Genomic DNA, 15757 nt, shown 5'->3' with positions numbered 1-15757 from the left:
ATGGGTAAAGGGGGTCAACTGTTATGTTGATGGATGGAAACAAAACTTTGGATGGTGAGCATGCTGAAGTGTATATGGACATCTTCATAAAATGTTGTACACATGAAACAAGTGTTACCTCAACTGAAAAAAGAATAAGGGTTTAGATTTAGAAGACTTGGGCTCACATTTTGGAGTAAACTTTTCTGTTTCTTAGTTTCCTTGCATGTAAAATAGGAATGATAATGTGATCTATCTCACTGGACTATGAAGAATCAATTGAGTTAATGTAACTATTAAATGCTTGTATGATGATGATAATATGGTTCAGTTGTCACTCAAGCTATTTTTCCCCCCAGGATTTGGGGGAAATAAGCTTTAAAAATAGCAAACATTTATTGCACGCTTACAATGTAACAGGCATGGTTCAAGAACAGGCCTAGTGCCTTCATACAAAGGTGGAATGCTCCGGATTGAGAAATGTAGGAAATGTTTGTGGTTCAGAATTTTCCCCTGTGAATATACCTCTGAAATTAAGATAGAAATCAGTGTGAAATACTTAATACAAAAAAATTCATCTGATGAATAAATTTTTTTAAGAAAAAACTCAGATTTTGTTTTGTCTACATTTAAGTCTAAAAAAACCTAAGTTTATTTTTCTAATTTAAACTTTTTTTTAAAGATTTTTTTCATGTAGACCATTTTAAAACTCTTTATTGAATTTGTTACAGTATTGCTTCTGTTTTATGTTTTGGTTTTTTGGCCGCGAGGCATGTGGGATCTTAGCTTCCCAGTCAGGGATCAAACCCTCACCCCCTGCATTGGAAGGTGAAGTCTTAACCACTGGACCGCCAGGGAAGTCCCTTCTAATTTAAAATTGACCTTCAGATTCTCTTAAATAATTGATTTTTACTCAGCTGATATTGGATTTACTTTTATTAATATTATTTAATATATAACATATTCAAGAATTCAAGATAGTCATTTAAATTCTGTAGTACAATAAAAATATTGTTGTAAAGGTCTTTTAATTATTGTATAGGATTATCTACCCTATTCAATTACATCACAAAAAGAATTCTTGAAATTGAAAAATTCTTCTGACAATAAGTTCTTTTTATTTAAATGTCAGAAATCCAACTCTATGAAGCCCTTTATAAATTATTCATATTTTCTCAATTCTTAGTAGACATTTGTTTTAGGTAATTCTCAAATGATTTAAAAGCAGTATTTATATTCTAAATGATATTTTTTGCAACCTAATTCATAGCTTGACTCATTTAAAGTATTGCCAGGGAATTCTGAAGCTTTTTGGACCTCCACATAGCTAAGGATTGTCAACGGGGTGAAGTTTTTAGAACCTGCTGAGTAGTCTGTAGCTGATAAAGTCTAACAGAAGGACTTACTGTATTCCATCCGTTTATTTCTTAGCTATTCACTGAGAGAACATAGAGGTCGTATAAGAGCTGATTTTATTATAGCAGCATCATGGTGGCTGTCACCTGCAGCTAGTTTCTGTCTCCTGAGGTCTGTAGTGCAGCCAAGTGCAGTTTGTTTTATACTCTGAGAAAACATTACTGCCACATTACTGCTTACATGCCATGTGTCACAATAAATCTAGCTGCTGCTTGTCTGTTCTGTACTTTTCTGAGTGTGTTTTCCTGTTGAGAGGGCTCTTTATTATCCTCCTTCTTTTTGTCATTTAAAATGTCCTTTAACTATTTCTCTCCCAGTTTACCTCATTATTATCTAACACATTTAGTCTACCAGAGTTTTGTAGTACTATGTGAGGCTTGGAACAAACAGCATTAAATATGTTTTGAACACTTTTATGAGGTTCCTTTTCTTTCCACTATATTTTACTATTGATCACTTTCAGTTAGTTTACTGGGAAGGATTAACTTTTTTCCTTTTATATTGATGGAATTTAGGAGAACGTTTTCAAAGGAACATGTGAGAATGTGGTGCCAATAATCATAAAGCTTACAGCAAAATCTTATAGCATACTTTGACATTTTAAAGGTGCATTTTCATTGCTCATCCACTCCATTTTTTCATAATCATCCTCCATATGGCCTATTTATAAAAGTGACTTATTTTATACTTTTTTTTGTTAATGTTATTTTATCTTTTTCAAGTGTGATAGAAATAGTTATTTTAAACAATTTATGTATGTTTATATATATGCATATATATAAACGATGATGTAGAAATAATATAGAAACTCATAAGTTGCCACATATAGGTGGGGATTTAAAGAAGACTATGGAATGATACTACATGTAGAAGTGTAAGTATTGCATTAATTATGCATAATAAATTTATGTAGCCTTTTATGGTTTATAGGACACTTTCACATTTGTTGTCTTACTAGACATGTGAGTCCTAACAAGGGCTGCCATTTACTGAACCCCAAAGTGGGTAAGTTATTTGATCTTTAACTTCAGTTTATTAATGTCACCTATGTTTTGCATAGAACTATTATTAGAAAATAGTAAAAGATAATGTCCTTAAGAAAACTTAAAATTGCAGAAATTTTAATTCAGATTATCCATATAAAATATAGACTACCAAAACTGAAATTTATTCATGTATCAATTTTACCACATACTAACATCTTTGACTATTGTATATTTATTGTAAATTCTCTAATTGCTTATCTCATAGATTTTCAAGCTTTTTTATAAAATATGTCATTCTTTAGTTTCATCCCTAACTTGTGTACCCAATTGTAAATTTGGTGGTTGTATCATTTTAAATTTATACTTTCTGTGGCAGCCTGTGTAGTTTGACCTACCCAGCAGCTACTAATTCTTGATTAATATAATTTTCTAGTTGTCACATTATAACGGTAGGGCTGAAGACAGTGCCATTTCCTTTTCCAACATTAGTTTTAGTGCCCTGAGATGTTTTACCCAATTTATCACGATCTAGGAATGTTTATTCAAAAGTTACAATTGGACAGTAGTAAAATTTTAGAAAAACAATGTTACAGATTTTTTTTCTTAACCTAGGAAATGTAGCTTAGTTCTTCATAACACTTGTGTTGTTGTCTTGTCTTACATTTTCTATGACTAACTTTTATACCAAATTGAATAAGCCATTAGCTTTTAGTCTGTAGGAATGTGGATCCATAGATATTTCCCATTAGACAAAAGAAAATCTATAAAAGCGATATCTCCTGGGGCTTGGTCTTCCTAGCTGACCTAAAGGTCTAAAGCAGTGTAGTACTGTACTCTTATGAAAAAGAACTATGTTGGATGATTCCCTTAACATCCAGAAATAATAATTGGAGAGTTGTGTACACTCTTTCAGGGAACTTTAACTTTTCTACTAAATACCACATTTATTAAGCAAATATTCTGATTCAGGGAATTCATGTTATAAATTTTATACTTTTGAAACTATTACTAAACAAAATTATAAACCTTGTATATCTTGTGTCATTTAAAATTAGAGCTTGCTGTGAAATAATGAGATATACTACATTTAGGTTGCCATGTTGTTTTGATAAGTTTTTTTTTTTTTAAGAACTTCCCTTCAAAAAACACCTCCATTGGTGATTGTTACACAGCTTTGTGAATATAATAAAACCCACTGAATTGTACACTTTAAAAGTGTGAATTATGTGGTATGTGAATTATATCTCAATAAAGCTGTTATTAAAAAATTCCACTGTACAAAATGTTTTCATAGGTGCAAAGTAATAGAATTCAATTTATATTCACAATTAATTTTAAAAAATTGTTAACCTTAATAAATGTTTAAAGCTTAAGAAATATGAAATTATGTATGACTTAAGAAAATAATTTGTTCTTATTCAGTAGTAACGTATGTTCAGAAACTCTAGATAAGAAAAGACATTTTAAAAATGTGTGGATATTTTAATATTCACATCTATCCTGCATTCTGTCCCTAAGCTTTCTCTGTACTTAACTACTTCCTTGGTATCCATACTTTTCCCGCCAGCTTTCATTATTTATTTATTTATTTTTTTTAAATTTATTATTTTTGGCTGCGTCAGGTCTTAGTTGTGGCACGCGGGCTCTGTAGTTGTGGCATGTGAGCTCTGTAGTTGCAGCATGTGGGCTTAGTTGCCCCACAGCATGTGGGATCTTAGTTCCACGACCTGGGATCAAACCCGCATCCCCTGCATTGGAAGGCGGATTCTTAATCACTGGACCACCAGGGAAGTCCCATTGCCAGCTTTCATTAGTAGTACATAGCTTTTCATGACAATCTTAGGAAAACAACCAGTTGTAAAAATATCTTCTTATAAGAGTAGTTTAGTGAAAGCACTGGCTTTTTTTCCTGGACTATGAGAGGTGTACATGAGCAATGAGATCATTATCTTAAAAGAAATACAATAAATATCTTGCAGAATAGCTTCTGAAATATAGTAAGCTTTGAATTTTGCTGTAAAATTTTGCTTTAAAACATTTTGGATTTAAAGTGAAAACTCGGAATGTTTGATAAATAGTATTGTGGCATTGGTTCTTGTGTAGATGGTGTATTTTCTTTTAAACTTTTGTTATCATTTTTAGCATTAACTTTCTAGCAGCTAAAATTGGTCAAAACATAGTTTAAAGATAAATGCAGTATCAGGCTTTGATTTTTTTTTTTTTTTTTTGGTAAATACTAAGAGCTGAGTACAAAATGAGGGCTGTATTGTGGATTAAGTGAAATATCTCAAGGCTGTGCTGTTCTGATAACTGAACCTGAAGTGACCTTTCTCAGACACAATTACAGAGCTGTATGTTTTTCCTTTAATTTCATCAGGGGTTTAATTAGTATACAAATAAAACTTCCCTTATCTTCCTTTCTACCTAATTGGCTTGTCTTCGCTTATATATGAAGTATGTGAAAGTGGGCTGTAATTAGGGTGACCGTGTTAACCTTTTTTCCTCAAATGTACTGTTGCCTAAAGGCCTCAAGGCCTAAAAACAGTGCTTTGGATTATTGCTTTGCAATCGCTATGGTTGTCCCATAGGTTTTCTCATGAGCAGAAGGGCTTTGGGTGCTGCAGGTTCCCACTGCTTAACAGGATCTTCATTCTTCTCCCCACTAAATGTTTATTGATTATCTTGCTGTTCCAGGCTCAGCCTCCAACAACTTAATATCAGGTGACAGTCAGGAGAGTTCTCCAAGTAATTAGAGTTGAGCATTGGGGGAACAATTAGGAGCAGAGTTATTAAACTTGATTTATCCTATTCTCCCCTGAACAGTTTCTTGGATATCAGGACATCACACTTTCACAGTCTGCCCTGGTTGAGAAATTAGTGGCTAACCTGCTTGCTTATCATCATTGCCTAGCTGCCCAGAGGTACACCCTGTTGGTTTCAGTCCTTCAGTTGGAAATATTAGAGTCCATAAAGTTTATCATGGGTTTTAATTAGATAAATCTGAACAGGAGAAAAGAAAAGCTGAAGTTAAAATTTTATATGTGTCTGTAATATATATTATATATGGTATAGGTACGTATGTATATAAATCATATATACACACACACACATGAATATGTTTTTATTTTTTTAAAGCTTAGTGTTAGGATTTTTGAGGATTCTACTTTTGTCATCAAACACAAAAATGTGAACATCAGAGAAAAGACATATTACTGAATCTTTTTATGTCTTGGTGTTTTGCATACATCACCACGAACCTTAGGACTCATTGACGTATATAGATTCCATTGTGATGTTCCTCAGCTCTTTAAAATGAGAATGCTGTGTCCATAAGTTATATAACTATGATTGTTCTTTTTTCAAAAACCATTAGCTCTTCATTTTTACACTAAGGAAGTATGATCCATATCACCTTATTTATACCATTTTTTTGTTTGTTGTCTGTAATTTCAGTCTTAGAGTAGGCTATTCAGCTGTACCTCTGAAATAGTGCAAGCTTTAGAAGAGTTTGGTGGCTCCCTGCCATTGCCCCTGAGAGAAGGAGATGAAAACTGATGGAAACTGGAAGATTTAGATATATAGTGGAGATTCTAATTCTATGAGTTATATCTTCTTTGAAAGGATATCATAGAATTGCTGAAAAGTCCAGTATGGTTTTATAGTGATTTTAAGGTCATGGGTTCTCTCAGATTGGACCAGTGAGCTTCGCTCTGGGCAAGGCTGGAATCAATATCCTGAACATCCCTCACAAATATACACCTCTAGTCATAAGAATTACTGAGCAAGAGAATTTGAATGGAGTGACACATTCTATTATTTCTGTTGGAAAAAGAACTCAAGCTTTATGTGTAACTGGTGGTGGATCATTAATTTTATATTCACATCTGAAAAATAGCATTTTTTATTACCTGAAAGATGTCAGAAATATTGCCTTTAAAAGGACTCAAATGGGTTTTATTTTTTTAAAGAAAGAAATCTCATGATACTTCAGTGCCTTTAAATATCTTAACATTGGCACAAAATAAGTAGGTTTAGCATGGCTTTTCAAATCTCTTCTTTGTTGTCTTTTTAAGTTGGTTTGAATCAGTGACTATTTCCATAGTGGGATATTCTTAAAGATCTGTTAGTACTAAAGATTTAAAACAAAACATAATATCTAAAAAGTAGTCACAGTTTGCTTATTGCTCGTTTTTTGACTTGTATTTATCTGACAGCAACTTGACTGTTTGAAAGTGAAATACTGAATTAAATTTCTTTTAGCATTTAAAAATACCTGGTTTAAGGGTAAGCTAGAACGAAGTGAGAGAGTAGCATTGCCATATATACACTACCAAATGTAAAATAGATAGCTAGTGGGAAGCAGCTGCATAGCACAGGGAGATCAGCTTGGTGCTTTGTGACCACCTATAGGGGTGGGATAGGGAGGGTGGGAGAGAGGCTCAAGAGGGAGGGGATATGGGGATATATGTATACATATAGCTGATTCACTTTGTTATACAGCAGAAACTAACACACCACTGTAAAGCAATTATGTTCCAATAAAGATGTTAAAAAAACAAACAAACCTGGTTTTGCTTTCAATTCGTAGTGGTCAGAGTGAATTAATTGTTTTAGCTCCATGCAGGCAGCTTGAGTTTTTATACTACTTATTGTGAGTGCATTAAAATAATATTATTAGAAGAGTTTTAAACATGAAATTATTGCATCTTGGTTGTTCTTTACTGGGTATTTGAAGCATAGTTGTGAATGTTAATGTGTGGCTACACTCTTAGAAATTAGAAAAAATATTGTGTGTATGCAATCAATTATTTAGTTCACTGTCCAACAAACTTAATTGAAAAACTGGTTGATAAGCTTATATTCTAGAAATTTCATAGGCAAAGAAATGAGCAGATTTTTAGTGCTAAGGGATCCTCTGATCCCTATATTATTTTACATCCTAGAATTTAAAATAAGAAAATACTCCTTTAACTTACGAGTTTTTGAGTCTAAGACCTTTAGCCTTAAAGTTCCAAGATGAAATTGTACTCTTGTATCTTGAAATTTTTGTGCTAAGTGAATATTTCAGATTAAAGCACATAGCAAATATCAATCAACAAATTTTGTGCTTCTCTGACTAGGAAAATATTTATGGAACATAATTCCAAATGCAAGTATTGTTTATAACTCTCTCTGTTGAAACATGTTGATCACGTTTGTGTTTTCTCTGACATGAGAGTTTTTTATGGGAAATAAGTGAATTTTATTTTCGAGTCCAGTGTGTTTGTTCACTAGATGTGTATAGCAACATAACTGTTATAGATACATTTAAAAAGATAGTAGTGGTGCTTTTAAATTTTGGGTTCCCCATTCTCTTATAGGTATCCTAATCTACCTTCCTCTCCATCACACATGTACTTTGGCATATGATAGTTCTTGTTTTAAATAGACTCTAAATTTCATGTGCTTTTTCCATTGAAATCTTTATTTTTTATCATTAAAAGAAAATGCAACCTGAGGTTTTTAATAATCAGATATTTTTAGTAAGAATAGAATGTATTTGCCTTGCAGTATTTAAAAAAACAAAACAGAGTTGTATTTTGCAGCTAAACATTTTTCAAAATCTTACCAGTTCTATCATTTCTAATTAGTAAGTATGTAAAATTTTTTGCAGAAAATTTGTTAAACCTTGAAGTGTAATGACCCAAGTCTACTTCTCAGTCAGTCTGTATCCTTCTTTGTTTAATAGCCTATGGCATAAATTGAAGTTAATTATCAGGGCTGACAGGTAACTCTGTTTTCTGTCTGCTTGCAGAGTCTCTCCGAGGCAAAGATGGAGCTGAGAAGAAAAGATCAATCTCTGCGTCAGCTCAATAGACATCTTACCCAGCTGGAGCAGGACAAGCGTCGACTGGAGGAGAACATCCATGATGCAGAGAGTGCCCTCCGCATGGCAGCCAAGTGAGCATTTGGACCTTGGGGAGATCACTTAAAACAGACAAAAGATCAATTCTTACTTTCATGCTCTGGGTTTTAGCCCTGGATAATACAGTGTTAGAAAACAAAAGTACAGCTGTCTCTCTTTGAAATTCTCTGATATATCCTCAAAAAAGAAAACTCTTAATATACTAAATGTATATTTTATTGAGAAACCTTAGAAAAGAATAAGTTTCTATATAACCTCTAATGCTGTGTATTTTAGGTTCTGTTGTAGCATTACATGTTTGAAACCAGGTTTTCATTAACATGAGATATAAGACTCTTTATTTTAAAGTTTTGAATAGTTTCTCCTATCACATATTTCTCATCCCTTTCTGCCCCACTGCCTCCCAAATTTTCCTCTGCATATATTATAATATACTAATATTGCAAGTAATATTTCCATAAAGAAATGTTAGTATATAACCAACATGTGTATTGTAGCATCTTTTTAAGTGCAATAAAAACATATTGATCATGGAAAATTCATTTAATTTTATAGCTGTATATTCAAATATGTTAAACAGAGAAAAATACGCAGTTTTCAGAGTGGGCAGCTATGTAAATGTGGTGAGAGTGTTTCCCTTTACCAGGTAATCAAGTTGACATACACTGTGAAGCTCACATTGAACAGTTCTCTTGGGTATTTTTATCTGTTCCCCACATCAGATTTCATAGAGTACTTTAAGACTGTCCTTTTTACAACAGCATGGCTTAAAGAAAATCTATTTATGGATTAAACATCTAATTGTAATAAACTCAGTGTTTTCTAAATTTGGAATTCTGGATTCCTGTACTTGCAAATACATACACACATATATATACATATATGTATGTATATATATATTTGCAAATGTGTAACTATAACTTAAAAATGTTTGGAGACAAACTCTTGTTAAGCAAAACATAAGAAATATGAATGTAGTGTGTAAACTAAATCATAAAACGGGCAGTTTGCAATCCTAGGATACCCACAGCTTTGTCAGTGGGCTTGGGATATTGCTCACAGATAATGAAAAAATGAGTTTACACAATGCCACAATATTGGCATGTTTGAATACCCACCAATACATTTTTGGAAAATTGTAAAGCTCTGTAACAGTGCACTACCATATTAGTTATATGTAATTGTCATTTTTTAAAAATATAAGTTTGACTGAATCAGCTTTTTGCTATCATTTTTCAGTCTCAGTTTCCTCATGTCCAATGAGAAGCTTAGCATAGGTAATTTTTAGTATGTCTCAGAGCATTGAAAATTCTAAGATTAATGAAAACAAGATTATAAAACCTCTAGATTTATATTGTGCCTTCACAATCCTGCTGGTAATTCAGGAATTTGTCAAGTCTGAGATCTGTGACCGTGGGCACATGTTCTTATAACACTAAAGAAAGCTAATTTGAAATTTGGAGAGCTAATGCATTATTTACAGTTTTCAATTTATAATTCACCATTAAAATTTTGTCTTCAGCATTCTCATCCCAACTTTTAATTTCATCATAAAGGCTAAACTCAATATACAAGGCTAGAGAAGAAAATAGTAACTTTGCATATTTCTAGTCAAGGCCATAGAAGGTTGTTGTGTAATTATTATAGCACAAAACACCCATGGAGAAGGGAAAATATTATTGTGCCCAGTATGACCATTTATATCTCTACCACTAATATTTCTAAAGTCTTTTTCATTAGAAGCCAAAAGAATGCACGTTTAGCCTTTTCAGCACATTGTAAATCAATAATGTAATCATGATTTCTTTTTTCTTTCTTTCTTTTTCACTCTCTTTTAACTTTGAAAATATCCATAAGAATTTTTCCCCCCTCTAATTTTTGGCAGGCAGTATAACTGAAGATAAGAATTAAATGTGGAAATATACTAGTGAATATGGTTAGGTTTTACACTTTAGGAAAAACCAACCCTTATTTTTCAATACTAGTCACTTATACTAAAATGTGTAGCAATTATAGTAAGCTTTGGGTTTTACTAATACCTAATCTTTATTTTGTTTCTAGAGACAAAGAATGTGTTGCTAATCATATGAGAACAGTAGAAAATGTGCTTCATAAGGTATTATAATTTTTCTTCAATATTGTTCAAATTGTATTATGACACAGTTCTCCTAGTCATTAATTTTATTAACTGCAAAGTACTTTAATTCATTTTGTAGCTTTCTTTAAAAATAAATTAACAAAAGGATCCTTTCAAATGACTGAAAATTTGTATTGAACAATGCTATATTGCATAACTTTTTTCAGAATTCACTTTATGTATGTGATAAAACTATGAAAATAGTGGTTTCCCCAAACTGGTATAATTGCACTTGAGTTATTTGTGGTCTTTGCTGACTGAACTAGAGGTCGTTAAGATTCATATATGTCTCATAATGATAAAATGTTTGACCACACTGTCTAACCTCTTACCACTCTTAAACCTACTATCCTATATACATAGATTAATATATAGAGAGAGACATAAAGTATTGTATTTGGCAGTACTCATATACCTTAACCTAGGCAGTAATGTTTTTCAAGTTGTAATTCACCTTTCTATAGGAATATATTCTTAAAGTAAAAATTGAATATACTTAATAATAGTCTGTTATTTTCAATTTGATTACTTCTGTATGATAAATTGACTTTTAGTTTGTAGTGATGAACAGCATAATAAGGATATTACAATATTACTAAAAACTTAATATTGTTAAGTATTGACTCAATACTGACTGTGTATTTTGTTAGCACTCCAGATTCCAAGATGTCTCATTATTTCATTATTTAAAAGTAGAGAAATGTTATTTGTTTCTGTTATTGTTTAACAGACAATTTGTTGGAATAATGTAAATACCTAGTACTTTTAAGGTATATGGAATTTATGAATGAATCATATTTAGAATAATTTTGTGAATCAAATTTTTTATACAATATAGTTTTTAAATCACTTAAAAATATCCTAAAAACTAATCCTGTTAAGGAAATACAAAATAACATCAATAAACTAATATTTAATACATTTTAACATTTTAAAAACAATGGACCTCTGTATTCTTTGATGTTGAAAGTGACTAGCAAAAAGCGACTCACAGAAAGTATTCTGAAAAAAAGAACCTAATACTCTGAGTGCTATTTTTAAGCAATATTGTTTGAAATTGTGATTTCTCCTCCTTCCTACTTAAAAAAATTTAGCCTGTCCATATAGTTTAAATACAATCACATCAAATCCATATATGCTAGAAATCTGAAATTTAGGTTTGTAGGAAAAGAGACATCTTTGGTTAGATTTTTTTTGGTATGTGGTGAGACTTCGGATAGGAAAAATAAATTATGTCATGTATATGGCATACCATTTTATAGCAGTTAATGTTGCCTTTGAAATCAATTGTTTGTCATCTCCCCAGACAGAGGAAAGTAATGTTGGAAAGCAGCTGTCTTGGGAATGGACTTTGACATCAAACAAAAACCATCATCAATGTGAAATATAAATGTTGCACCTTACCCTTTCATTATGAGAATGGCAAAATATGTATTTTAAATACAATAAAGACTGATTGCAACAGGACAGTTGTAATCATACAGTTCTTCATTTGCAGTTCTTTTGATTTTCTTGTCATATGGAAAGAAAGATGTCTGCAGAATTGGCCTACAACCACTGTAGATTTACTTTTGCTATATGGCTTTTTAATCTCCCTTCAGATGTAATAGTTAGTTATTTTGATTTAAGTCTTTGGAAATTTCTATATGTATAGTGATTTTTAAATTATCAATTACTTTTCAAGCTTGAAGTGAAAATTTAGGAAAGGCTAATTGATTATTGGGCTAATTCTCTTTTCTACGAAGTATGGGTGAGAACAAATGGGTGATAAGGAAGAGACCCAGAGGGTCCCTCTGAAGCTCTCAGGAAGGTGCAGCCCACCTGTCTTCAAGCCAGAGTTTGCAGGTTTATTTTCTTTGGCCACTGTGGACTGTCCAGTGGCATTTTGCTGTCTTGGAGAATCTAAGAGTGATATAGAAGGAGGGTCCAGGCTCTTTCATGGTACAGTAAAAATGACTGTGGTTACATCCAAGCTCTTCAGCATAGTTTACTGTACATAGTCAAATAGTATAGCTATTCATATTTCTTAAGCACATACGTTTACAAGGTATGCACCAGTTATTCTAGAATAAAACCAAATTTTAACCTGCTGAATTGAATTTTAATACTAACTTCTGACACAATAATCAAATAAAAAGAACTTACTTTCATGTAGAAATTATTTTCTTGTACTTTAAAGAACTTAAACTAAACATGTTTGCTTTTAGGAAAAGGGATTACTTTTTGGATATTTGTTAATTTTTAAATTTGACGCATTACATTCAACTTTTTAAATCCTAAAATTGTATTATACACAGCCGTTGACTGTATATTATTTTTTAAATCCCATTTGGGACTGATACTAGTATTTAATAAAGAAGGCTAGTCATTTTTTATTTAAAAGCATATACTTTTTTTTTCAAAGAAACAGAAGTTTTTTAAAAAAAATTACATTTAAATATATTTTATTTATGGCTGTTATAAATAGAGGCCAGAAGTTAAATTTAATTAAGAAACTTTTTGACGGCTTATTTCAGGTTATTTGGGGTTAAGAAAAATAAGACAAAGAGAAAAAATCATTACAACTTTTCATGAGGTACATTTTTTTTTTAATACACACACTTTTCTGTTTAGTTGAATTCTGAACTACTTGTATTTTGGAAAAAACATAACTATTGAACTTTAAAAAAAATCACCATTTAAAGCATTTAAAAAATGTACAGTTCAGTGGCTTTCAATATATTTACAATGTTGTGCAACCATCACAACTATCTAACTCCAGAATATTTTTATCACCCCCAAAAGAAACCCAGTAGCCATTAAGCAGTCACTCCTATACCCCCTCATCCCATTCTGTGGGTTGTCTTTTTACTTTTTTGTTAGTGTCCTTTGATCAACAAAAGTTTTGAACTTTGATGAAGTCCAGTTTTTTCTTCTGTTGCTCATGTGTTTGGTCTCATATCTAAGAATGCATTGCCAAATCCAAGGTCATGAAGATTTTCCCTTGTGTTTTCTTCAAAGGGTTTTATAGTGTTAACTCTCATAGTTAGGTCTTTGGTCCATATTGAGTTAATTTTTGTATATGGTATGATGCAAGGATCCAACTTCACTCTTTTCCATGGATATCCAGTTATCCCAGCACCGTTTATTAAAAAGACTGTCCTTTCCCTCCATTCAGTAATCTTAGTAGCCTTAGTGAAAATCAGTTGACTATATCAGTTGACAAATCAATTGATCATATGAAAATATAACTGATTTTTGGGTGTTGATCTTGTATACTGCAACTTTGCTGAATTTATTAGCTCTAATAACTTTTTTGTGGATTCTTTAAGACTTTCTGTATATAAGATTATGATATCTACAAATAAAAGATAGTTTTACCTCTTTCTAATTTGGATGCCTGCCCTCCCTCCCTCCCTCCTTTCCTTTTGTTTCCCTCCCTCCCTCCCTTTATTCCTTTATTTCATCTAATTGCCTGGCTAGAACTTCCAGTCCTAGCCATTTGATTATATGATGACAACAGACTTTCTTGTGTGTTGTTCCTAATCTTATGGGGAAAGCTTTTGGTCTTGCACCATTAAATGTTATAGACGTCCTGTATCAGAATGAGGAAGTTCTTTCCTGTTTCTAGTATTTTGAAGTTTTCTTGTCATGAAAGGGTGTTGTTGGGTTTTGTCATATGCTCTTTCTGCATCAAATGAGATGATTTTTTTAAAAAAAATCTTCATTCTGCTAATGTTGTGTACTGCATAGATTGACTTATATATGTTAAACCATCTTTGCATTTCTGGTATAAACACCACTTCATTGTGGAGTATAATCATTTGAATATGCTGCTAGATTTGGTTTGCTAGTATATTTTGAGGATTTTTGCATCTATGATCATAAGAGATATTGGTCTGCAGTTTTCCTGTTATATCTTTGTCTGGCTTTGGTTTCAGAGTAATACTGGCCTCATAGAATGAATTTTTAGGAGTAGCCCCTCCACTTCAATTTTTTTGGGAGACTTTGAGAAAGATTGGTGTTAATTGTTTAACTTTTTGGTAGAATTTACCAGTAAAGCTGTCTGGTCCTGCGATTTTCTTTGCTGGAAGCTTTTTGATTACTGATTCAATCTCTTTCCTTGTGATAGATCTATTTAGATTTTCTGTTTCTTTTTGATTCAGCTTTGGTAGTTCATGTGTTTCTAGGAATTTATCTTTTTCATCTAGGTTATCTAATTTGTTGACATAAAGTTGTTCATTTTCTTAGAATTGTTTTATTTCTGTAAGGTCAGTAGTAAAATGTCCCCAATTTAATTCTAATTTTAGTAATTTATTAATCTTTTTTTCTTGGTGAGTCTAGTTAAGGTTTGTCAATTTTGTTGATCTTTTCAAGGAACCAAATTTGGTTTTCTTGATTTGCTCTGTTATTTTTCTGTTTTCTATTGTGTTTATCTTTGTTCCAATCTTTATTATTTCCTTCCTTTTGTTTGCTTTGGGTTTAGTTTGATCCTCTTTTTCCACTTCCCTCAGATAGAACGTTAGGTTATTGATTTGAGATCTTTCTTCTTTTTCAATGTAGGCATTTAAGCTATAAATTTCCATGTGAACGCTGCTGTCACTGCTTCCCATAAGTTTTGGTATGTTGTGTTTTTGTTTTCATTTCTCTCAGAGTATTTTCTAATTTCTCTGTGATTTCTTCTTTGACCTGTTCATTGTTTAAGAGTGTGTTGTTTAATTTCCAAAATATTTGGGCATTCTCCAGATATATTTTTGCTATTTAGTTCTAAGGTAATTCTGTATGGTTTGAAATAGTTTATAAGTATTGTTTTATGTAGTTGTCTTTTAAATCATATAGGAAAAAAGAGGAGTTACAAATCATAAATACATTAATACTGACTTTTATATTTATGTATTCAGTTTCCTTCACTGGCATTCTTGATTTCTTCTTGTGGATTTGAGTTACTGTCTAGTGTCCTTTCATTTCAGACCAAAGGACTCCCTTTAGCCTTTCTTCTAGGGCAGGACTAGTGGGAAAGAACACCCTCAGCTTTTTGTTTATCTTGGAATGGCTTACTTTCTCCTTCATTTTGGAAGAATATTTTTGTTGGATATAGAATTTTAGATTGACGATTTTTTTCCCCCAGCACTCTGAATATGTCAACTCCAAAATTTTTATTTGGTTCCTTTCTATGCTTTTTATCTATTTATATTTCTCATTTGGAAGATGTTACTCTTGTGGTTTCCTTTGGTTCTTTGTACATGGTTTCCTTTAACTTTTGAAACACATTTGAAATAATTGATTTAAAGTCATTGTGTGATAAATCTAGTATCTAAGCTTCCTCAGGAACAGTTCCTATTAATTTCTGTTTTT

At 31.9% G+C, this 15757-nt stretch overlaps 1 protein-coding gene across 25 annotated transcripts in view; it reads left to right on the top strand.

Moving 5' to 3' along the window:
* CCDC171 (coiled-coil domain containing 171) overlaps window positions 1-15757 on the top strand; it is a 379181-nt gene that overhangs the window by 259662 nt on the left and 103762 nt on the right. For all 25 annotated transcript variants that reach the window (XR_014247354.1, XM_082401590.1, XM_082401606.1 and 22 more), the window contains 2 exons: window positions 8176-8321; window positions 10348-10402. Coding sequence is in view for 24 of the 25 variants with exons in the window: in XM_082401590.1 (XP_082257716.1) it covers window positions 8176-8321; window positions 10348-10402 (201 nt within the window). In the remaining variant the exon portion in view is untranslated. The remainder of the gene's footprint in view (window positions 1-8175; window positions 8322-10347; window positions 10403-15757) is intronic.

The sequence above is a fragment of the Balaenoptera borealis genome (genome assembly GCF_965194805.1).
Source record: "Balaenoptera borealis genome assembly, chromosome: 8".
Taxonomy (NCBI): Eukaryota; Metazoa; Chordata; class Mammalia; order Artiodactyla; family Balaenopteridae; genus Balaenoptera; species Balaenoptera borealis.
Note: the sequence above shows the minus strand (reverse complement) of the source record. Positions and strands in the feature narration are given on the sequence as shown.